At 30.7% G+C, this 25,020-nt stretch overlaps 2 protein-coding genes and 1 long non-coding RNA gene across 5 annotated transcripts; 1 reads left to right on the forward strand and 2 right to left on the reverse strand.

Annotated features, from left to right (window-relative positions):
- Positions 1 to 4,832: 4,832 nt before the first annotated feature.
- On the reverse strand, positions 4,833 to 7,327 carry LOC111894209 (uncharacterized). 2 transcript variants are annotated; one of them, XR_008224727.1, is made up of 3 exons: positions 6,944 to 7,327; positions 6,490 to 6,834; positions 4,833 to 5,811 (listed from the first exon to the last, which is right to left on the reverse strand). It is a non-coding gene; the product is annotated as an uncharacterized LOC111894209 (long non-coding RNA). The 2 variants fall into 2 exon arrangements; XR_008224728.1 differs by having other exon boundaries at positions 6,633 to 6,834; positions 6,944 to 7,326.
- A 5,377-nt stretch (positions 7,328 to 12,704) lies between these two features.
- On the reverse strand, positions 12,705 to 15,749 carry LOC111894201 (heat stress transcription factor A-3). Its single transcript, XM_023890282.3, has 3 exons — positions 15,320 to 15,749; positions 14,580 to 14,842; positions 12,705 to 13,914 (listed from the first exon to the last, which is right to left on the reverse strand). The coding sequence occupies exons 1-3, from the start codon at positions 15,396 to 15,398 to the stop codon at positions 13,192 to 13,194; spliced, it is 1,065 nt and encodes a 354-aa protein (XP_023746050.1). The 5' UTR covers positions 15,399 to 15,749; the 3' UTR covers positions 12,705 to 13,191.
- Positions 15,750 to 20,360: 4,611 nt separating this feature from the next.
- Positions 20,361 to 24,404, forward strand: LOC111894135 (polyadenylation and cleavage factor homolog 4). 2 transcript variants are annotated; one of them, XM_023890224.3, is made up of 7 exons: positions 20,361 to 21,355; positions 21,463 to 21,564; positions 21,654 to 21,932; positions 22,018 to 22,077; positions 22,172 to 22,591; positions 22,673 to 24,019; positions 24,098 to 24,404. In XM_023890224.3, the coding sequence occupies exons 1-7, from the start codon at positions 20,963 to 20,965 to the stop codon at positions 24,110 to 24,112; spliced, it is 2,616 nt and encodes an 871-aa protein (XP_023745992.1). In that variant the 5' UTR covers positions 20,361 to 20,962; the 3' UTR covers positions 24,113 to 24,404. The 2 variants fall into 2 exon arrangements, with proteins under 2 accessions (XP_023745992.1, XP_023745993.1); XM_023890225.3 differs by having other exon boundaries at positions 22,175 to 22,591.
- The last annotated feature ends 616 nt before the right edge of the window (positions 24,405 to 25,020 follow it).

Raw genomic sequence — 25,020 nt, forward strand, 5'->3', positions numbered from 1 at the left:
TTTTGTTATATCTTTTCCTTTTTTCTAACTCATGTGTTAAAAATTCTGTTAATAGCTTAATTGTTTCATTTTCAATGTTTGTCTTAATTTGATTATGTTTTAAAAAGTCTAGTTTACCTTGTTCACCACGCTTTTGCGCAAACTCCAATGTATTGGTATATTTAAGTGTTGGAAAGCTATATATATGTTTACTAAGTGTGATAAAATTACGTGTTAAGGCAAAAATAAAATTTAGTCCGAGAATAAAATCATTAGATTTTACATATTCTGGATTGATATTAACCCGTGGGATATCATATTCATACTATAGTTACCTGCAAAGTCTAGAAAATGAATACCTGTTGGTTCTAAGTAATGTGTGATAGTTATTAGTCTATATTCGATTGTTCTTGTCATTAATTTATATGATAACTGTTTATGATATGATTTTGGTGCTAGATGATAAGATATAACACTTTTAGTTGCTCATGTATCTACTAATGCTGTTAAATCTAAAAATTTATTATTATCTAACCATAAATCTACATTGTAGGTTTATCATGTTGGGTGATCCATCTGTTTGTATTAATATATATTTATTTGTTATTTGAGACATTTGGTTTATTTCATTTACTTCGTTTTCTTCAATATTGATCTTTTTCTTTTTATCTAACACCTCCTTTAAAATATTTACTCTATTTTCTAAAGTTTGTATTTTTAATTTATGTAATTCAGCTATTATTTCTAATTTTTCTATCTTTTCTGATTGTAATCCAATTTTTACTTCTTTATTTTTTTTTCTGTTTTTTCTTTATTTATTTCTAAATTATATAGCTTTTTAAGGCATATGTAACAGATTTATGTGAAACATATATTACATTGTGATCTTTTTTCTATACTAGGGTAATATCCACAATTATAACATTTTATATAGTTATTTCCTTGTTTGTTTATCCAATTATGTTGACATTCTTCTTGTTCTGTATTTACGTATGTATATGTTATTTTGGTTAAATGTTTATCATTATCACTATCACTATATATACTGTATATTGATTCATTATCATAATTAACAGAACTTAGAGGTTCTATATTATATTCTCCTATTTGTTCTATTAAATTGCTTTTTTCTATATTTTTATTTTTGTTCGGGCATTTATTAGCTAAATGTTTAATATCACCACAAATAAAACATTTACAATTTCTTGTTTGTGGCCTTTTGACATATTTATTTTTATAGTATGGTTTATTTCATTTTTTATATGATGTGCTTTTTCGTAATTTCTTTTTTCTTTCATAATGTCCATATGCTTGAGGTGTATAAATTGCTGATTTACAAAAGGCATAAGCATTTTTCTTTAATTGTTCTTGTAAAGTTGCTTCTTTACATTTATCTTCTAATACAGCGAATGTATATGTGATCCTAGGTCCTATTCCTAGATTTTTCTGTTCTCCATATTGTTGTTTCCATGTTTCATGTATATATCTTCCTAGATCTCCTGGAAGTTTTATAAAATATTTATCACATAAATTATCATCCATTGCTTGCCCAGTTTGTGATAATAATCTAATAAAATCTAATGTGAATTCATTAATATATTTCATATCTGCTATACTTAATTGTTCAAGATTTCTAATAGTTGTATCTTGTATTGATGTATTATTTTTTGCAGGGTCTACTCCTAGAATTAATGTTCTTATTTGACTAGTAAAATTATATGAGTTATCACCTAAGGCTTTTAATTTATTAATTTCATCTGGATCTTGTGCTTTTTTACTTTGCCAGATACCCAAACTTATTGGGCCTAATGTTGTTTCTAAATAAGCAAACATATCCATACTATCTTTTTTATTTGTTTCCCACATTCTAACAACTACTTGTTCCCATGACAAAATTTCATCCATCCAAAGTTGTGGTTTTTGTTTTTCTAATAATAACATGCTTCCACTATATATATTTCCAATTGGTAATCGGCTACCCTTTCCTTTATAACTAGATTCTCCGGTATATGTAACTGTTGGTTGTGACCATATTTCTTGTCCTATACTATCTTCTGTACTAGTGTCTGGTTCACTCCATTCCATTTTAGGTCTTTTTCTAATATTTGTCATATATGTATCGTTATTCATAAAGACTTGTTCTTTTTTATAAAAATCTGATAACATAGTTTTTCCTTGTAATATATTTTCTACTAGTGGCAAATTATAATATTCTTATAATTTATTATAACTTTCTTCGTATGTTAATCCTAAATCAGTTATGCATTCTATAATCATATCATCTACTTCGTCTTGTATATTTAATTCTGTAAATTTTCTATTGATAATTTGTTCAATAGTTTTATTAATTTCTTCTGTTTTAAAGCTTGCATATGTTTCTTCTTCTATATAATCTATAATACTTAAATCATCGTCTATATGTTCTTCTTTTTCAAATTCACTAAATCCCAATTCCATCGGTTCGCTTTCTTTTTCATTATCCGTATCATATATTGGTTCAATATCGTATTCTATATTCATAAAGCTATACTCTGTATTCTCTTCTTCGTCACTTTGTTTTACTGTTTTTTTTTTTAAAGTTTAAAAATCTAAGACTTTGTATACCATCACTTCCTTCATATATATATATATATATATATATATATATATATATATATATATATATATATATATATATATATATATATATAACTTTTCTTTGGAATTAATACTTCATTTTCTTGTTCTTTTAAATCATTTAACAACCATTCTAATCCTGCTAAATCTTCTGGATCTATTTTTATAGGATCTATCATTTTTATGGATTTTGATGCTATTGTATTTACTATACCTTCTATATTAACTTTATATTTCATTCCTGATCTATTACTTGCTTTTCCTAAAACTCCTATACTTATTACTATATTGTTACCTTCATAGTTTTCATATCCTTTAGTTTGTAATGTTATTTTAATATAACGCAAATCTTTTATATCTTTTAATATTCCAGGTGTACAATAAAATAGTGCAGTGTTTTGACTCAAGTCTACCTCCATTCCTGAGATTATTGCCTTTTTTAAATCTGTTTTCCATGATTTATCTAATAATAATGCTAATATTTTTGTTCCTAAATTTTTTCTTCCTAAAGTTTTTATTCCTATAATGACTAATCCTAGATGTACGAAATGTTTCTTTGACTGTTTTATCTTTTGTATTGTTTCTGGAGAAAATAGATCTATTGTTACTGTATTATCTACTACCCTTAAACTTTCTTCTCTACTACTTCGTATTAATACTGTATTAACATTTCACATTCCAATTTGATATAATATTATGGGGTTTAATATATCCAGCTGATATTGATTATATAAATTTATAATTCTATCTAAACCAATTTCTTCTTCTAATTGTACAATCTGTTGATTACTATTAGCTCCTGATCCTCTTCTAATTATTCTATTTACAAATGTGTCCGCTGTAATTATATCTTGTATATTACTAATTGAATTTCTAGTGTCTTGTAATGTTCTGCTACGTCCTAAGAAACTTCTATTATTATTCATTTTCTTGGTAGCCAATGTTTATAAGGTTTAGGTTTTCTTATTATTTTACCGTCTTCAATATTTAATTGATTAATTTCGTTTATAATTTTGTCTAGATCACTTTCTATACTAGGTATGATGGGAGGATTTATAACTTCTATTAATGTATTTAGTTTTTCAATAATTTGTAATAATAAAGTAATTATAAAATTAAATAATATAGCATATGTTTTATCACTTTTTCCTGTGCCTGAATATCTAGTAAATCTTGTAACTTCTTTATTATCTTCTGGTTTATATTTTTTAAATTCTTCTAAAGCTCTAGTGTATTCTTTAGAGTTTTCCAGTTTTAACTTTCAACAATAGTTTTAACGACCTGTAAGATTTCTCCTAACGTATTTATTTTAGGTTCAAATTGTAATAATTGATTTTCTATTTTATTTATAAGCTGTTTTGTCTCTATTTCTATTCTTTTAGGTTTATTAATTTTTAATTGACAGCTTAATTGCTGAATTTCTTCTTTGCTTGGAATTAATCGTTTTATATCTTTTAGTTCTTTAATAATTTGATTATTCTGTTCTTTAATACATCCTAGGTTGTCTACTAATTTAGTTAAAAACTCGGTTTTTATAGTTGTATTTTTAACTATTTTTTCTATTATACTTCTATTATTTTTAAACTCTTTTTCTAAACTTTCTCATAAATTAATAATTAAGTTTGTTATACCGTTTAAGTGTATATTTTATGTATGTAGACTATGTTTATATTTATTTTTAAATCTACAATAAAAATTATAATTTTCAAAGAGACTTTTAGTAGGATCAACGCTTTTATTATATTCAAGATTTAAGAAGTCTAGTTTTTTAAAGTTGGTTGAATTGTATTGTTTAAGGTCGAGACAATGTTTTGATGGATCAATGATTATTAAAATTCCTATCCCTTAGCTAAATCTTATATTTATTTAGTTCTTTATTAAGATTTTCTTATATCCCTTGACATAACATATTTTTTACAAAATCTTAGTGTTACATAACCTTAAAATTATACAACCCAAACAAAACTATCATATCTCCTTAAATTATATTAAAACATAAAACAATCCCATAATCTTCACCTGAGAGAGTTCTCGATATATAAAAATGGTCTCAAGCAAAACATGCTGCCAGAAAAAATCGAGTTTGTCTCAGTCTTTTAGATCATAGAACGTTCCATGCTTTGATACCAAATAAGGGGGTATGACAGTTTTTCCGGGTTTACCGTTAAACCATAAAAACAATATGAACAAAAATTAAAATCAAGAAGAGTAAACTTACAAGAAAGGCTATGAGAAGGGAAGCAACCAGAGTCGTATTGTAACATCCCAAAAACACAGTCTAAAAAATTCGTTTAATTAAATAATAAAAACCATAGTCAATAAACCTCATATAAAAATCATAAGCACTGTATCTCAAAATATTATAACAATTGTCAAGTATATCAAAGTATACACATCCCAGGCTGTACAAATGGTGTGTGCACTGCAATCTTCCCGAGCTCCTCTTTTGAAAACTGAGTACCTGAAACCAAAACTGAAACTGTAGGCACAAAGCTTAGTGAGCTCCCCCAAACTACCACATACCATACAATAACATAGAAACACATATTGGGCCTTGCCCACTGCATCGGACTGAAGTCCGGGAACTGCATCAGACCGAAGTCCGAAACTAATTGGGACCCCGTCCCCTGCATCAGACCGAAGTCCGGAACTAGCTGCATCGGTCCGAGTCCGGAACTGACTGGGACCCCGTCCCCTGCAACGGACCGAAGTCCGGAACTGACTAGGACCCCATCCCCTACATCAGACCAAAGTCCGGAAACTGACTGAACATAGCATATCGTAACATATCAACCATCATGAATACATATAGTGCATACTGCATCGGAACAGAGTCCGGAACACATAACACAACACATGCATAAATCACAAAGACATCAAGCACTCTAACTAATGCATCAAACCGAGGTCCGAAACTAGCTGAACATAACATAACATAATCATAGCATATAATATAAACACATATACTGCATACTGCATCGAACCATAGTCTGGAACACATAACTCATATGTATCACAAAGACACCAAACATAATAAACTACTGCATCAGACTGTAGTCCGGAACTACTGCTAACTAAACGGGTCGGCATTGTGGCCGTAGACCCGTTCCTACTGGAAGGAAACTCACCTCGCACTGCTGAAGTCCCGCAGACTCAATCCCACACTGCTGAAGTCCCGCAGACTCGGCCCCAGCTGCTAAATGACAGATTCCCGATCTGTCAACATCAAAATAACACCCAATTAATAATTGAGCTCTAACACATACACCCATAAGTCCATGCTTGGGGTAAAAGACTGCTTTACCCCATTCAAGCTCAAGGCCCAAAAGTCTAATAATGAACCAAGGCCCAACTATGGCCCAATTTTCCCCAATTGGGCCCAAGTCTCTATATGGTGTTGCCTTAAGACCCAACCACTTATTCTTGGTCCAGTATCTCATAATCATCAAGGCTTATATATGGTCAAACTCAAGGTCCAAACAACAATTAGGGTTTCTTATAGGAATGATGATTAGGGTTAAGTATTCCTACGTAACCCGTTAAAGACTTAATCGACTAAGTCCATCACTCCACTAGGTCAAACATACGGTGTGGTCGGGCGTAATTCATAATTCAATTCCAATGATCCGAAAATGCGAGTCCCAACAATTCCAAAACTAGCATATCCATATAATGATAAATAAAGTTATGATTCGATAATCCAAATTATAGATCGCACTACAAATGGTCATTTCAAATATATATATATATATATATATATATATATATATATATATATATATATATATATATATATATATATATATATATATTCCATGAATAATATTCATTTCATTAATCACCGGGGATAGCATCGACTCTTGAATTTAAAGTACTCTAATAATTAGATAATACCTCATTTGCTAGTTATGCCCCTTCATAGGACAATCATTTTAACCCAATAGCCCAACTTCGCATAACCCAAAACATGCCACCAGCCCATTACATAACTTGATACATACCAGCTCATTAAAAGCCCAACAAGAGTCCAATCTTACATGTTATCCAGATGGCACACTAGAGCATCCATCAGTGGTTGCCGAATCCTCCTTCATCAGAAACGCAAGCCCCATAACCAAATTAAGAATCACGCGGACCTACACCCTGACTGTTATCGATTCCTCTCCTTCTTTATGGCCATCGAAGACTAGCAACTCGCCTTCTCCCTTACGGATGTTGCTGGAGGTCTCAAGACAGTCGCTGGAAAATCGGTAGGCCAAGAAAACGGGATTAGAACCCATTAATCAATTTCTATCTAACCGAAGTCACCAATGCAAGATAAGAAATCGGAGGATGAATTGAGTCTTACCTACCTTCCCTGCTCTGTAGAACATACGAAATTCGCCGGAGGCCCACACAGTGTCGGAGAACGACGCAACCATCGGGAACGCCTCCCTACCTGGTTCAAGGTGTCGAGCAGATTTGGAGCTGAAGGAATGACCCCATTCTCGCTAAAATATCCCCACCTCCTTGTCTCAAATAATGCTCCAGTGAGAGTTCCAACTGGCGAAGAAACCCAACGATGGCAGCTCCTTCCTCACGGTTCTTCTTCTTTCATAACATTCCTTCACAACTTCGATGTCTCTCACCCTCTCTCGCCGCCAATGAACATACATATTTTTCATTCCATCTAAGGGTTTATTCCTTATATACCCTGATGATGCAGATAAACCAACAAAAGCAGGAGGCGTCTCCCTCCCACACGCTCAGTCGCTAATAAGGGGACCAGATGCTTAAATTTTCAAAGGTAGGCATAAATAGTCCCTGATGTCAGGTCACCTTACATGTTTAACCCTTTCACCTTAAATTCAATTCAACTAAAATCTATAATTTACCCAACAGTCCTCCGCTTTGAGAATCTTTTGCAAAAGAAACCCGGAAGTTACCTTTTAATCCACATGATCTCAATTATGACATATTCAGTCCTTCCTTCTCCGATCATTACCATCCAAAACCCCATTTTACTCTTTAGCCCTTTCTTCCCATAAGTTATTACTACTCGAATCCAATTATTACAATAAATATCCCAATTTTCAGAATTTATGTCATTCAGCTCCTTAGGACAAACACTGGTAACTTATTACGGATTTAGGGCCTCTATTCGTTTATACAGTTTATCTATTTAATTATTTAATAAACGGGGTGTTACACGTATGTGCAGCATATATATATATATATATATATATATATATATATATATATATATATATATATATATATATATATATATATATATATAGGGTAAAGTGAATATACCTAACAACCTTATATAAGCTTAGGTACCTAACCACATTATATATATATATATATATATATATATATATATATATATATATATATATATATATAGGGTAAAGTGAATATACCTAACAACCTTATATAAGCTTAGGTACCTAACCACATTATACTACATTGTTTTGCGTTATATTTTCATTGTAATCCTCTAAGGTTCTTAAACTTCAAAACTTAATTTGATTTACTTCCAAGATTTTCATACATTCACCATTATATTCCTCTTACATCATTTGATTTGTAACGGTAGTATATGAAGCCCACCAGGGGGTCTCCGATAAAAAGACGTCATTTTAAGGAAGATAATGGTGAAACTCCAAAGATTTTGGAAGCAATCAAGTTACAAGGTTGAATTTTAAGAACTTTGGGTGATTACAACGTAAATACGGTACAAAATTACATAGTATGATGTGATTAGGTACCTAAGTTTATATAAGGTTGTTAGGTATATTCACTTTACCCATATATATATATATATATATATATATATATATATATATATATATATAGGTTGAGAATGGGGGAATCATTCTCAGCCACTCATTTCTATATATATATATATATATATATATATATATATATATATATATATATATATATATATATAGAGAGAGAGAGAGAGAGAGAGAGAGAGAGGTGGGTTCAATTGAGAAAATAAAAAAGGTTGAGAATAGGGAAATCATTCTCAGCCACTCATTTTATCTAAGCATAAAAAGACACGGTGACAAACTTGTAAATATGATAACAACCTTTAATCTCAAATATGTATCTGTAGAGAATTAGATTACAGTTCAAACTCATTCATCGTTCATCATCCAAAATTTTTCTCGAACTTTCAACAATCATTCAGATTTTTTCAATTAAACCATCATCAACATCATCCAGTGCTAATCAATCATCGATCTTCGTCAATTATCAACATGATTCAACAGTTAACAACAAAAATTCGTTTTTGGTTCTTTTAATTCAACCTTCAATTGTGCTTGAATACGATCAGATCTTCAACATCTATGATTAATTATACTCCCAGCGTTATTAGATCAACATCATCGATAATCAACAAAAATCCACTTCATATCATTCATTCAACATCGATTATCAAATAAAACTTCAAAATTGAGGTTAGAAAAATTTCAAATCGTTTTTTTTTTTGAAAAACTTCAAAATTTAGGCTACCATTTTTTATTTTTCTGCTTAAATTCTAGATGTCATTCAGGAATCGCTCAAAAGTTTCCTAATTTTTCTTTCCATACAGATTGTTATTGTGTTCTTTGCTACCAAAAATCTAGCCTCCAAAATCATGAATCGATGATATTTTGAAGAACCGGAGCCAAAAAAACGTGAATAATGAATAATGAAAGCATTGATATCAGGTTAGCTTCATCTCCAAAACCCATCTCAACATTGTCGAATTAGGTTGTTGAACATAATTTTTGGATTTCGGTTTTTGGGCTTTTTAGTTTCCATGAGCACCAGCTGTTTGACAAAATGCCTCAATGAAGATTCACGTTCTATTTATCTATAATCTTATTTCAAATTATTGGTTGTAAATCCATGTAATGAGGCCATACATCAAAACATTTTCTTATAATAGTCATAATAAATATTGAAGAATGTTGAATAGTTGGTCACAAAATAGAAACAAGGGGAGATGTATGGAGAGATGTATGGTAGGATAGAGCATACAAATGATTTAATGAGTTTAAATCGAACATTGAAATTTTTCGAAATCATTTGCATATTGAAATAGACTGGAAAGAGAAATTAGAGTAAACATAAAATTTAAATGAGTTTAATTCAAGATTTAATTTAATTTTTAATTTTTTAATGTTTAATTTTTTTTTTGTAAATTACAGTTGTTCAAATTTGTGATTATTTTTTGTTGAGGCAAGTTTAGGGGGTGGGTGGAGAAGAAACAACTACAAACTTCTTTTTTGTCCCAAAACAAAAAAAAATGATCATCAAATGTGTGTAGTTGTATGCAACTCACAATTTTTTTCCAAAACTTACCAAGAAAATAGTATATTGAATCACTGTTAATTGAAAGACGGTTGGACTGATAACTAGAAACATATTTTTAAGTTTTGACTAAGTAAATCTCATTCAATTGTCATGGATCGGTTTTAGTTGAAAGATTGAAAATTTTCCTTATGTTTTAACATGTTTGTCCCCGACAGATTTTAACATTTTTGTCCATGCAAAATCAAGTTTGACATTTTTGTCCCTACAATAAAGTTGACATTTTAATAATAAAAAAGTGATGCTTATGTAAGTACATTCCAGAATACTTGGACACAATAACAACCATGAGAATACGCTATCATTTCAGCCTCATCTTTTGCATATGGAGCTAAATTGCGGTGGGAAAAAATCTGTGAATGGTGAGTGTGGGAGATGATATATGTATAAATTGTGTACTGTTCTAATAAAATCTTTTTTATCTACTAAACTAAGCTCTGATCATGAAAATTTACTTTTCATTTCAGTTTATGGTTAAGATACAACAAATTGTTATTTCCCTTCTAATGTATCCATAAACGAAATGCTAAAAAAGATACATAGACTAGAAGTAACCTTGTGAGTTTATTTCTTTCTATTTCACTAACTGTCTTTACACATAAATTGTCCAGCCTCTCTTCTATGTTTTAAACTTAATATTGTATTTTTTACAAACAGGATTGAATAAAGAAATGCATGTTTGTCTAGAAAATCTTTTATGTCGTTATAAAAGAATAAATTAATAGATACAATTTTCATTTCAGGGGGGCACTCTTGGTTCTAGAATTTGACTATATTGTCCCATGGTGCTTTAGGATACATTTTCCCCTTTTGGGAGCTTCATTGCATCTTATCAGTGTTCAGGTAATTGCCCTACCAAGTTATAAAATTAATATTTTTGTTTTATTGAGAAAACATAAGCTTTTGAATAAATGGGATTTTCATTAATAAAAGAGAGTCATAAAGAGTCTCACTTCTTTAATATATATCAGGATTATCTTCCTAAGAAGGTAAACATATGCTCTTTTAAGGATTTTTTTTCGTTTAGCTTTTGTTTTCTTATATTTATATCGTTTAAATTTTATTTTTTTACAATTTTGTTTTTATCAGCTTGTAGTGTTTGGAGGTAGTGGTTTTGTCAGTGGTTTGCTTTACAATTTTCGTTTATTGTTTATACCAGTTTATGGATGGTTATCCTTAATGGTAGTGATTTTGGTCCACTAGGTTCCAAACCATATGCTTAGAGCTAAAGGTTACAACAATGGCTTTGAGAAAATATCGTCTTCATAACAAATTCAATAGGAAGATTGGTGTTTTGGCTGGATGTATTTCAATAAAAAGACCTAAAGAGGTAAGCTTGTATTTTCTTTTTTATTTGCAAAAGATCAAAACTAATGCTTGTAGTTTTATTATTTTCTATTGGTTTATTCAGTTTCAGTTTTTTAAGTAAATACCTTAAGGTTTATGATCGTTTCAATAATATCGCTTTCTTCCTTTCTCTTTGTAGTTTCTACAAAAAATGCAGTTTAATTGATTTTTATGTTGGTCCTTTGGTATTATATTGTATTGATGAAAACTTTTTGTTGAGTAGAACCCGGAAGGATGCCAAGAAGAGATCCCATGGTAATGAAAATTATGATCCAAGAACTCTAGACTTGCCTTCTAGACTTTTTGGAGAGTTTATTAGGTGGCCAGGTAATTAGTCCTTTTTGGTCACAAGTGATTAAATTGTATTACAATCTGCAAGTTATTGAAACAGTATGTTTTTGTTGAATATAGAGACAATGGTGGAAGTTCAAGTCGCAACATATGGATAAGGTTCTATTTTTTAAAGTAAGTTATCTATCTAATATGGACCTAAGATCTGCAATTATCAAATATTTTTCTATAGAATGCGCTTTTCTTAGTTGTTAACTCCATGTTACTAATCAGGTGAGAAAAGTTTACGAGCCATTCGAAATGGATGCACATGTTGGAGCAAAAGAATGTGAATAGTCTTTGGATGGTTTTGGTGTTTTTGAAGGATAAGGGTGTTTTGGTCATAAAGTAAAAATACATGAAAAAATAAGTCAATATTCATGACATTTCTCAAAATTTTGATTTATTTGAATAAAATGATACTAAAACTGGAATTTTTGATATTCAAGGGCCAAAAGATAGAAGAATTTGGTTTGAAATTATAACCGTAATAGCATTATCGTTTGCTATTATGATTTTTAGAAGTGGAAATTTTATTTTTAAGTGGCATGATTTGGTATGTATTTAAACTAGAATGATTTAGGATTTTTTTTTTTTTTGAAGTTCAAGTCAGCTTTGACACTTTTAGGACGAAAGGGGGCATTTGGCTCTCCTGGTACCACATATTCAAAAATTAAAATTGATTATAATGATTTTATATAATTTGGGTATTTTCTATATGCTTGAACTTAAATAGTCATTTTTTTAGTTTTTTTTTTTTTTTTTTAAAAAAGTTTTCTTTTGATCTCAGTTTCATCAAAACTTTTGTGATTGTGTGGTATGAGTTTCAGTATTAATTAGAAATCATAGATGAAAGCTGAGAATTTTTTTTAAGAATAAATATGATATACGAAATTCATCCTTAATTTATAAAACTAGATCTTTCATATAAACTAAACGATAGGACTTCTATTAAATTGGGATAAGACAACTTAAATGTAAGAACTTGATGGAAAAAACTCACCTTTGAAACAAATCAAAAGGCCTATTAAGTCGTCTGAATTATCAACAAAAACATCTTTGGGTTAAATAATGTGAGTTAGATCCATATTCTCCTCTGAGTTCAAGATATCAAGATTGCAAATATTGTACACACAATTTCAAATCTACATTTCAATTTATTGTTTTTAGTGAATCAAACCTCCACGTGTTTAAATATTGTGATTGTTTGTTGGAAAAATATTGTTCTTGAACTATTGAACTATTGTGCAATTTGTTCAAGAAGTTTTTCCCTCCACAAACCCTAGACTGCATCTTCATGAGCAAACCTGGAAAAAGAACAACAAAACAGTAAGATTATATTCACACAACAAAAAAAATAAAAAAATCATTGTTAACCCAATAAACTTATTTATAAACAAATCACCTCCCCAAATAAAAATTATTTCAATTTGTGAAGAAACATGCAACAAAAAAAAGCATGTGCTTTCAGTAATAAATATAAGTAAACTGCAAAATATGCAGATTTAAATTAAATTATTGGATAATAATAATAATAATCATTTTTATCAGTTTCAAAACTCCTATGATTCAAAACCCGTATTGGTTTTTGCTAGTTTCACCATGTTCACCACCAGAAGCTGCTAAATCCCAGAAATCAGAAAAATCTCCACCACCAAACTCCGCCAATTCATCGGAATGAGGAATTCCAACATCATTCCAGTCATTGGAATGAGTAATTCCAGCAATCGTTTCAAAATCCAAGCTCCAAATATCTTCCTGTTTAACATCAAGAACAACATTGCTCTCTCTAGTCAAATCTTTGGGTTGACCGAGTTCATGTAAATCAATACTTTTTAAACCGGAATCGGAATCGGGATTCCGAACATTGTCATCAACCGGAATTGGATCAAATCCAAGATCCTGATCATGGGATTGATGCTTCACAAACTTACGAACCCTTCTTTGAGAAGAAATGTGATTCCTTAACAGTGTTGGAATCTTGAAAGCTTTAGCCAAAGATGAAATCATAAGCTTTTGTCTGTTTTCAGCAGCTTGAAGCTTTTCATTCACTGATTCCATATATTCATGTGTCCCACGTTGCTGTTGTTGTAGGTTGATTACCTCTTGCATCATTTCCATCTTCTCTTTCTGTAATCTTTCCACCTCGTTTTCAATGGAATTGGAATTCGAATTCCATTCTTCAGTCTGTTGTGATTTGCGCCTCTTGATGTTCTTCAAGAGATGCCTTTTTCCTTTTAAGAAGCTTTCACACGCGAATTCCCACCTGTCTGTATCAATCTTGCGAAAACCCTGAACTCGATTGATTATTCACAAAAAAAATTAGTAGTGAAGATGAAAAAGATTAAACAAAAGCATGAACAAGATATAGATTATTGGCATAATAGAACAATAACTGTTACAAAAAAGCAAAAATTAGCGTTTTTTAACGTTTTACCAGAGTCCAGACACTGAAAATCTATCTGCAACAATATAATCCTTCTTGCAGGAATATCCACCATATAAACAGTGAATCTCATTAATATAACGCAATGAATAATTTAACTTGATATAAGCATAAAAAAACAGTGAATCTCATTAATATAACGCAATGAATAATTTAACTTGATATAAGCATAAAAAAACAGTGAATCTCATTAATATAACGCAATGAATAATTTAACTTGATATAAGCATAAAAAACTATAAGTGAGAATCGATATCAAGAAACAAAACACCTTCATTATTTATGTCAAGTATCAGATTACAATGAGAAATTTACAGGGGTGAAAAGACAAAAGATGATATACAAAAAAGAACTATGCTAGAGATGTATAAAACAAAAGAAAAACATGAAAATCTGAAGGAAAAAAAAAAGGTGAAAGATATGAAGTAGAAAAAGCTCAGAATGTACATACGGACTAACATAGTGAACCCCATAATTAGGGATTTAGTGTTTAAAGCAAATATATACCCACATATGTGTTAAGTTGTCTCACAAAGCTTGAAAGATTGTTGTGCTTGAAATTTCTTGGCAAGATTACCCTTGCGAACTCCACTGGGTCCCACACAATGAAGCTTGCACCATTATCGCTCCATGAGATGATCTGGTTTAATCTCGGGTCATCCACCAAATCATAGGTCTTTGACAAAAAAGGCGGAATTGGTGTCCCGATTAAACAATCGAGAGGTTGGGGGAGATGATGAACATCCCCTTCTTCAATCTCTACGACAGCATTTTCTGTGGTCAATTGTCAACAAAAAGATTAGACAGCAATATATCAATCAGAAAAAATCAAATTATGAAATAGAACTTTTCGAACTCTGTACATAAAAATACCAGAAAACAGAGTAGTTTCATTGAGAACTTTTCAGAATTCAACGAACATAAGAAAAAGGACCAATCACTCAAAGAAATTACAGTTTATATACTAATTTATGCAAAGTAGAATCATCATCATTTTAACCATTAGCAAATAGCAGAGGTAAAAAAATGCATAATTGGTCAAATTGAAGCATTAGCTAGTAGTAGAGGTAAAACAATGCTTGTGAGAAATTGAAAATTGCAAGAAAAGCGAGTAGCTTCATGAAAATAAGAAACATTACTACTCACCAAAAGCCTTTGACAGAAAACTTTTGTTATCGATTTCAATTAAAAAGCAATCAGAAATAAACTTTTAACCAGAAAAAGAGAGAATTAATGAAAAATAAGACGAACCGAATCGTAACGGATGAGACCCATGTGGGCGAAGATACGAAGGAGATGAAAGTGAGCGTTTATAGGGACGATGATCCATCGGTTGAAATGAAGAAGACGACGATGAAAATGGTGGGTGATGACTGAGGAGTGATAGTAGAATTGAGCCATGTATATATAGGCATGTAGTGCAGACAAGGTGTTTGATAAATATCTTGAGAAAGGCGGTGGAGGAATGATACTGTTCATGTTCGTCCGGAGAAGTTTCGGAGAGGAAGGGTCGGCAGATATTTTTTGTTGCAGGTGGATTTTTTCTAACGGTTGACGACAGTTTTTAATATGGCGTCGTTTTGTTACTTGGAATTTAAGGCTTTAAATTAGCCAATTGGATTTTGGGAGTCGGGAGAAATCTGGTGTACTCTTGGATGGGCCCGGCCATGGGGCTTTGGTCGGTGTATTTATTTATTTATTCGTTATTTTTAAAAATATATTTTCGTTTTTAATACAGGATTCTCTGCAATGAAATAATAAATAATAATTTTTTTTTCTTTTGCATTGTTTTTTTCTTAATAAATCACAGTAAGTAATAGTTAATCTTTACTAGGTTTATATTATTAACAGGCTTATGCTAAAATTTTGCGGTTAATATTATCTAATTATAAATAGTAATTAGGTTTTTTTTTGTCAATTTAATTATCTTCTAATTATATTTAATATGACAATATTTTGAGTTCTGGTTACAATGTTAACCAAAAAATTTGTTTGTTTGTCTCTTGAATGCAATTAAATGAAATGATAAATGATATGAAAAACAAATTAAATATTATTAGTTATCATGTAGGGTGTTGATCGGATAATTTTTTCGGGATTCGGGTTTTTCATGTTAAAAAAATATTTTTTACCCGACCCAAATTAAATTCGGGTTTGGGTAATTATGGAGTTTAAAAAAAGAATTTTTAAAATAATTCGGGTATACCCGAAACCCAACAAACGTACCCTGTACCCGACCTAAAAAAATCAAGGTTACCCGAATACTCGAAAAAATTAACCCGATACTTGATTAACCCGACATCCGAAAAAATCGGGGGGGGGGGGGGGGGGGTAATTCGGATATCAGGTATTTTCGACATAACTATTATTATGTTCTAACATCGATATATCGATGCTAATTTTAATAACTCTTTATGTTGTCAGATTATAGACATCAGTATGTTAATCGGAAGTCGAGAACCATATCATATCAATTCACTTGCACCTTGTTTGCTTAAAGTTGTTGTATGCCATCATTTAAAAAAAATCCAAACTTTTTATTTATTTATATATAGCAAGAAAGAACATCTTGTATATTTACCCAAACGTCTAAAGTATTCAATTATATAAATTTGATGTTTTACAAGAATTTATAGTGTGATTTAGTTATAAAAAACACTTCACTTGTTCTTACGTCACATTTGCTACTAACTTAACTTTTAGAAGACTATTTGTACACATAAATAACACCTAAAATGATCAAGAAGAATTAGCCATTGATGCAAATCTTTAACAAGAAAGATATAGAGAAAGCCATAAACATTAGGGTTGTTTTTGTTATAGGGCGATGAATTTGATTTCAAATTAGACATAAAAAGACAAATAATACATTATACATTGATATGAATATTCGGTTGATTTAAGTTACGTAAAGTTTTCAATAACTAATCTTTCTGTCATCTTCGTTTATTTGAATACTAGATGAATATACATACATTGCGCATGAATAAAATTACATGATTAAAATATTAAAAGATTAATGTTATTCAAAATATTACATGCGTGTTTGGTTCATAGGCTCTAATATGATTTAATAAATATTTAAATTTTATTTCGATATATTAGCTGTACTATGTTGAAAATTGAATAGTATGAACAATAGTTCTTTTATTATAAAATATTATTGTTATTTTGAATTAAACTAGATATTTATTATTAGAAAATGTTCGAAGTTGAAATTTTGTAGCGGTGATAATCTATTAATGCAAGTTACGAGATAAAATTTGAATTATTATGATTCAATATAAATATATCTTTGAATCACATTATCTTAATGGTTTCTATTAATGAGTTTTGTATGAATAAAATTTTGTATTATTGTTTAGAGAAAAAGACAAAATAGATTAATTTTATTATTACTTCTTAAAAAATAGCTAAAAATGTCCAAAAGATCTATTGTTCCCGTTCCCGATGACATCTAAGAAATTAACAAGTGTCGAGTATGAGACTAAACAACGGCATTAATGTCGACGTAGACTACCCAAGACGACACCATAACGCCAAAGGTGTGCAACGCCTCATATTAACCAATCATCTCTTGCTTTGACCACTAACGGTCAATTTTTGAAATAAATTATTATTATTATTTTTATCTATAAATTAAGGTTGTAAAAATCGTTCGACAGTCGACTTATGTTAAAGGATTAATTGGTTTGGTGGGGATTAATTGGGAACCATATATTATTAATAAAATATTAAAATTAATCAAATATTAATATATCTTTAAAAAAAAGTACTTCAAAATTAGAAAATAAGAAATTTTGTAATTTGAATATTTGAAAATACGAAAATATAAACATTTTGGTATAATATTTGAAATTTTGGAGTAAAAAAAAAGTTGATTTTTTTTTATACTTTTATTGACTTTTGTTGACCGATTAATCCCCCCAATACTGATTAATCCCGCCAAACCCGATTAATCCTAAATTTTCGATTAATCCCCTAATATTCGACGGTTGGAGAACGTCAAACGATTAATGCACGATTAATCCAAAATTCTGCAACCATGATATAAATACATACCATCTATCTCACTTTTATTCACATCATTCTTTTCATTCTCTATATTTAATACAACTAGGTGTAACCTCGCGCGTTGCGCAATAATGCATTTAAGTGGTTAAAATAATTATGGGAAAAAATAGAAATATGTTGAAATTTACGTTTTTAGTCATGTTTTGAGCATTAACGGAATTATCAAATAACATAAAAAGCCATCAACTTATAGTTTGATACTATCTAATATAGTCAATACCTTATAAACTTTACTTTTACTTTTATAATATCCAATATATATTATAAGTTTTTGTATAACATTAATATAATCTATTTTTCTTATGTCTGATAATATTTTTTTGGATAAAATAAGAAATAAGTTGTTTTCAGTGAGCTATTAAAAAACAATATTGAACTAATCAACTTTGTATTACACTATTTATATTACACCAAAATATCCAATGTTTCATATATGAACTTTCAAATATTAAACATTGAAATTAAGAATGAAGTCATACAAAATATATCATTATACGTAAATATTATCAAGAGTTTTAAAGTAAGTCGATTAGTAAATATGATATATAATTTTAGTTACATATTTTGCAAGTCGTACGTTTGACTTTATATTGGTGCGTCGAGAATCCTCATCTTTAATTTGTACCTAAAAAGTTAAGGTGAATAGGAATATAAAATAGATATTACCAGACATTAATATAAACAATTAAAAAGGGTATGTGGATCTCCTACCACCGGTTAAAGACAACATACATCTCTAGTGGTGCCGATTCCTATGTGAAATTGAAGTAGTCATTCTATGTATACATTGTTTTCTAACTACATAAACAAATATGAGTAAACAAATATAAAAATCTTATCTTTATGTAGGAAAAATATTTTAGTTAACTAACAAATTAAATAATACTACAAGTTTAAGAGTTAGGTGTTTCCAAAAATATTAATATTTTTATTAATCAATCAATTAAGTAACACATGTTGAAATTTTTACAATCATTATTAAAAAACATTTCAAATATTAGATTTTAAATGAATTTTGGTTGAAGTGTATATATATATATATATATATATATATATATATATATATATATATATATATATATATATATAGAGAGAGAGAGAGAGAGAGAGAGAGAGAGAAAGAGAGAGAGAGAGAGATATGGAAAGTATAACATATGTATGAGTTTTAATTAATTATCTTTCTGAAACGATATAATTACAAAAAAAAAAAAAAAACATATTTAAAATATTTTTGACATCACCCTATATAACATATGATCAATATATTAACGATTAAACCACAATCTACAAATACTGTATTACAATAATCCAAAAACGAAGAAAATATAAAAACGAATTAGTATAACAAACTTACAAATTAAAAAGTCTAATATAATACCATATCTCTAAAAGTGGTCATAAGACCTCAACCAAACACAAAAACCTTTAAGTTTGTTTTCTTTCTGAAATTTGTACATGATTTGTATACATGTTTTCCCAAAAGATTGATCTTTTTATAGTAAATTTTTCACTAAATGATAATTAAACATATTATAAGTTATAAAACTTTTGAGTGTTAAATCATAATTAAAAAAACTTTTGAGTTGCATTAGTTAAAAAATGAGGTTTCAAATGAATGTGGTTTGAGGAAGTTAAAAAAGGGGTTTCAAATACGCGATTCAACAAAAAATGCTAACTTTATAAGTATGTATGATTTCAATATTTTCTCAAAAAAAATTATGGATCCTTTTGACCATTTATACAATGAAGATGATGATATGTTTATCAATATGATGTAGGGATATTACAACAATGAGCTACGACATATTAGATGGAAACTCTATGAGATATTATGTACGACATAGTTTATTTAGGAAAAAAATGTATTTTTTCCGTCTTGTAAGTTTTTCTTTTTTTAATTTAAAAATTATGTTTTATTTAAATATTAAGTTTAATAAAATTATATTTATTTTTATAATTATAAATAGAAGAAATTCGAAAGAAAAAATAAAAATAAATTATTACATTAAAACTATTTAATATTATAACACCGTGACCATACCTACCATAATATGTAATAACATCATAAATGACTGTTTTAATGTTATAACAAAATGCCATACCTAATAGTCATATCTTTTCTTATTTGCATATTTATTGATGAAACACTCTTAAAATCATTTTAAAAAACACTCTATTTTTACATAATTTAAAGCTTTTTTTTTTTTTTTTTTTTTCTCCATGTGAAAAAGCTCATTGAAGAACGAATGATTAAATGGATCAGATTTTATAGGATTAAAAAAGCATGGCCCATTATTAATGGACTTTAAGCCCACTGATATCAGGCTTAAATGGACTTTAATCCCACCCAATTCAGGCTTTTCGTTTTTGACCATTTACCAACGGTCTACACTCTACACACACCACACACACACGCACATGAAAGAGAGACTCCAGTGAAATTCTGAACATAGAACAAATAGAGCGAGTGCTAACGACAGCTCTTGATCTGAATACGTGACGCCTTTCGAATCTCTTCATCTAAATCTCCAACAAAATCCATCACTTTCTCGCAGAACATATAAATTCCAACACCCTGCAATCGGTTCTTCGTTTCGCGTTTTTGATTTTGTTTTCCTTTTTCCTTTTCTCGATTTACGCATTTGTAATTGCCTCTAGCTAGGGTTAGGGTTTTCGATTTGCTTACCTTTTTAATGTTTGTTGTATGTTGTAACGAATCGAATGAAATTTCTTCAGGGAGTTAAACTTCCTCTTCAACATGCTAATTCTAGATTAGATTAATTTTGATTTTTGTAAAATTGATTTGGCGGGGTGTTAAAAATGGAGATGGACAACACTTCTCGCGGCAGATCATTCGATAGATCATCAAGAAACCCTGCTACACTGAAGAAACCTCGATTGGTAACGGAAGAGCCAACGATTCTTCGCAGTAATAATAATCCCAACGGTAATAATAGACCTATAGTTCAACGGCCGTCAGTGGGGTTCCGGCCGGCGGTGGAGAGAGATGGAGACTCCGAGTCGTATCAGCCACAATCGCTATCTCAGATAAAACAGCAACAACATCAAGAGCTTGTGAGTCAGTATAGGACAGCTCTAGCGGAGCTGACTTTCAATTCCAAACCAATCATAACGAACTTGACTATCATCGCCGGAGAAAACGCCCAGGCTGCCAAAGCTATTGCTGCTACTATCTGCAATAACATTATCGAGGTGATGATTCCTGTTACTATGTTTGTGTAGAACTAGCTGATTATAATTATAAGTTATAAGTTATAACCACTGTCACTGAATCAAAAAACGATTTTTCACCTTTTTAGGTTCCGAGTGATCAAAAGTTGCCATCGCTATATCTTCTAGACAGTATCGTGAAGAATATTGGGCGAGATTACATCAGACACTTTTCCACCAAACTCCCTGAGGTTAGATCTTCATTCTTGAGTTCCAGTGTGCTCTTAACTATGTCCCTCTGATAAATCAATTCACTTTCTTTACTTCTTCAATCTTTTAGGTATTTTGCAAGGCATATAGACAGGTTGATTCTGCATTACATTCTGGAATGCGACATCTTTTTGGGACATGGAAAGGAGTATTTCCACCTCAATCACTCCAATCAATAGAAAAAGAACTTGGTTTTTCAACAGTTGGGAATGGGAATGGGAATGGAAATGTTTCCTCTTCAGGGTTGACCACATCTAGACCTGAGTCACAACCACAACGCCCTGCTCGCAGTATTCATGTAAATCCCAAGTATTTGGAGGCAAGACAAAAACTCCAACAGTCAAACAGGGTAAAGAAACATTAAAGATTACATTTTTAACCTCATCTAAATCATTTTTGTCATCATCACTAATTAACTTTCAACTTTCATGAAGCCAAAAGTTGCAGCCAGTGACATATCCACAACTCGTGCTGATCCTCGCCTAAAATTGCATGTATGATACTAATCATACTATTACTAACCATTTAAATTCTTTATAAATTTGTTAATTTGACAAAAAATGTTCTATCTATGCTTTGCCATGTCAGCAGGCACAAAGAGATCCAGAGAGTGATCTTACAAACGAGAATTATGAATTTGGTTCTGATATATCAAGCCCTTCTGAGGGTAGTTTTGGAAAATCCAATGGAAGAGTAGGAGAACAAGGACTTGAAAAGACATGGTATGGATCTGTGAGCAATACTACAGATACAATATCCAGGCTTGAAAGAAATGGACATACGTTATCATCAAATTATTCACTCCATAAATCTTCAATTCCTGATGTGAAATCACAACCCATCAACAATCTTATAAAAGGAAGTGGTGAAGTGAGTAGGAGTTGGAAGAATTCAGAGGAAGAAGAGTATTTGTGGGATGATGTGAGCTCAAGAACAGTGAATCCTATTCTTACATCTTCCAATAGTTCAAAGAGAGATCCTAGACTGTATTTCGACCCCGATAGACCGGTAAGTCAAAAAGACGGAATTACCCTTATTCTTTTCCTTACATAAATACATTGAAACGTATTTTTTTTCTTTTCTTTCTAGGGTTTTGATAATCGTCTTCAGAAATCACAACGGATGCATGAGAAAGAATCTTCACCTGATCTACCATCTGCAGAACAGCGGATACCTTTACCTTCTACTTCACTAAGGGCAAAAGGGTCATTTTCGACAGACGAAAATTCCTTTGTAGGTGCTTCTAGAAACTTATTACATGGTTCTAAAGTTTTCCCTTCCTCTTCAAGTGGGGTGTCAGTGTCAACAAGTCTTGATTCTTTATCCAGAATCTCTTTGCAATCTCTTAAAGCAGCTCGATCTCAGGGGCAAATAAGTCAAGATTCTCAAAAATCAAAACTTCAAAATTTACACCCAATGAAACGCACTCCATTTCCGCCACCTCATCAAGAACCCGTATCAGAACCTTCTGTTCAGTTTCAACCACAACCACAACCCCCTAAACCCTTACCAGTGCCACGTCAGCAAAAACCTGTAGTTGCAGATATACCAGGATTATCATCCACAAGTAGTTTATTAGCTGCTGTTAGCAGCATTTTTGGCAAAAAAACTACTACTCAATCCATGTCATCATCTCTCAAAATCCCATCCTCCCATGAAAGCACATCACTTTCTTCATCTCTTCTTGGTACTACTCCATCAACACAGAGTACAACTCTTCCAAATCCTGAATCAAATGTCTCAAGTCTTTTGAGTACATTGCTCTCAAAGGGTTTAATCTCTGCATCAGAAGACAACAACAACAAAAACAACAATATTAATAACAACAACAATAATAATAACAAAAGTGATGATGTCATTGCTACTCAAACTCCAAAACTTACTCCAAAAGTTTCCTCAAAGAGTGTTGTTATTAATAACAAGAGTGTTGTAGGATTAGAGTTTAAGCCTGATGTGATTAGGGAGTTTAATCCCTGTGTGATTAGTGAGCTAATTGATGATCTTCCACATCAATGTGGGATTTGTGGATTAAGATTCAAAGTTCAAGAACCTTTCGATAATCATATGGAGTGGCATGTGTTAAAAAATTCAGAATCCAACACTCCAAATACCAAATCATCAAGGAGATGGTTTTTGAAAGCTGAAAATTGGGTCAACGGGGAGTCTGATTTTGACTTTGACCCTGGGTCAACTACACAAGAAACATTCTTGATTGATGGTGAACAGATGGTTACTGCAGATGAAACCCAAATTGTGTGTGTTTTGTGTGGAGAAATTTTTGATGATTTTTATAATCAAGAAAGGAATAAATGGATGTTTAAAAGAGCTGCTTATTTAAATATTGGCAATGGTGGGACCCGGGGTGTAATTGTGCATGAAAATTGTGTATCAGTGAATTCGCTTTCTGATTTGGGGTTAGCCAATGATGTGAAAGTGGTAAGTGTTTGTTTGACTTTGTTCAATTTGTCTGAATGCTTGAGTTGACTCAGTTATCTTGCTTTTGACTTTTTTCAGGAAAAGAGTGTATGAAGGGTAAAAGAGGGAAACCAGGTTCATTTTTCTATATCAAGGTTACTTGTTCTGTTGAAAGTTACTGTTGTTTTCTGGCTGATGATTCTTGAATGGAAGAGAATTATTAGATGTCACATACCGTTTTTGACTTTTTTTTTGGATGTTGATTTGTATAATGCTATAAGTATAACCTGCATTGTATATGTTTATGTGACATTAAATTATTTTACTTTTTGGGTCATAAGGACAATATTAGTAAACCCATGATAGTAGAATGAATGGCTGAAGTTTATACTTTGCAAATTTTTTACTTTCTTGAGTTCCGAATTATATTAGTAAACACAAAATACTCTTGATTGAAAAGCCAAAAGCGGCATTAAACAGCAAACATTAAACAAAGTTTTTTTTTTGAATTATATTTCACATGTTGTATGATGTTGTAGTTAGTTAATCATGTTTTCTTTTTCTTTGGAAGACGCTACGAGACAAGAAAATAATAAAATAAAAAAATAACAAAATGATCACTTGTCTCTAAGCAAATGAGCATTTGTCTTAATTTGAGTAAACGGTGTAAAACCTAAGGCTATACGGTATCGAGTTATGGTGGCTACGCGTGGGGTTTATGTTGCAAGGCCACCTACGCGTGAGCATCGCCCCAGGCACGCGTAGGTGTCTTGTGGCGTGGTACTTATCACGGATGAAGACGACCAATTAAAACGAGAGAGAGAGTGTTACGACTATGTTTTTGACCGTTTGGAGTTTATATATAAAAAAAAAATTAAATTAAGTTTTAAATTTAATAACACCACCTTATATATATATATATATATATATATATATATATATATATATTACACTTTCACTCTTCATTTTACATTTCTAAATCCAAAAAAATACTCCTACTTTCTTTCACTTTTCTTCAAAAA

The sequence above is a fragment of the Lactuca sativa genome, chromosome 6 (assembly GCF_002870075.4).
Source record: "Lactuca sativa cultivar Salinas chromosome 6, Lsat_Salinas_v11, whole genome shotgun sequence".
Taxonomy (NCBI): domain Eukaryota; kingdom Viridiplantae; phylum Streptophyta; class Magnoliopsida; order Asterales; family Asteraceae; genus Lactuca; species Lactuca sativa.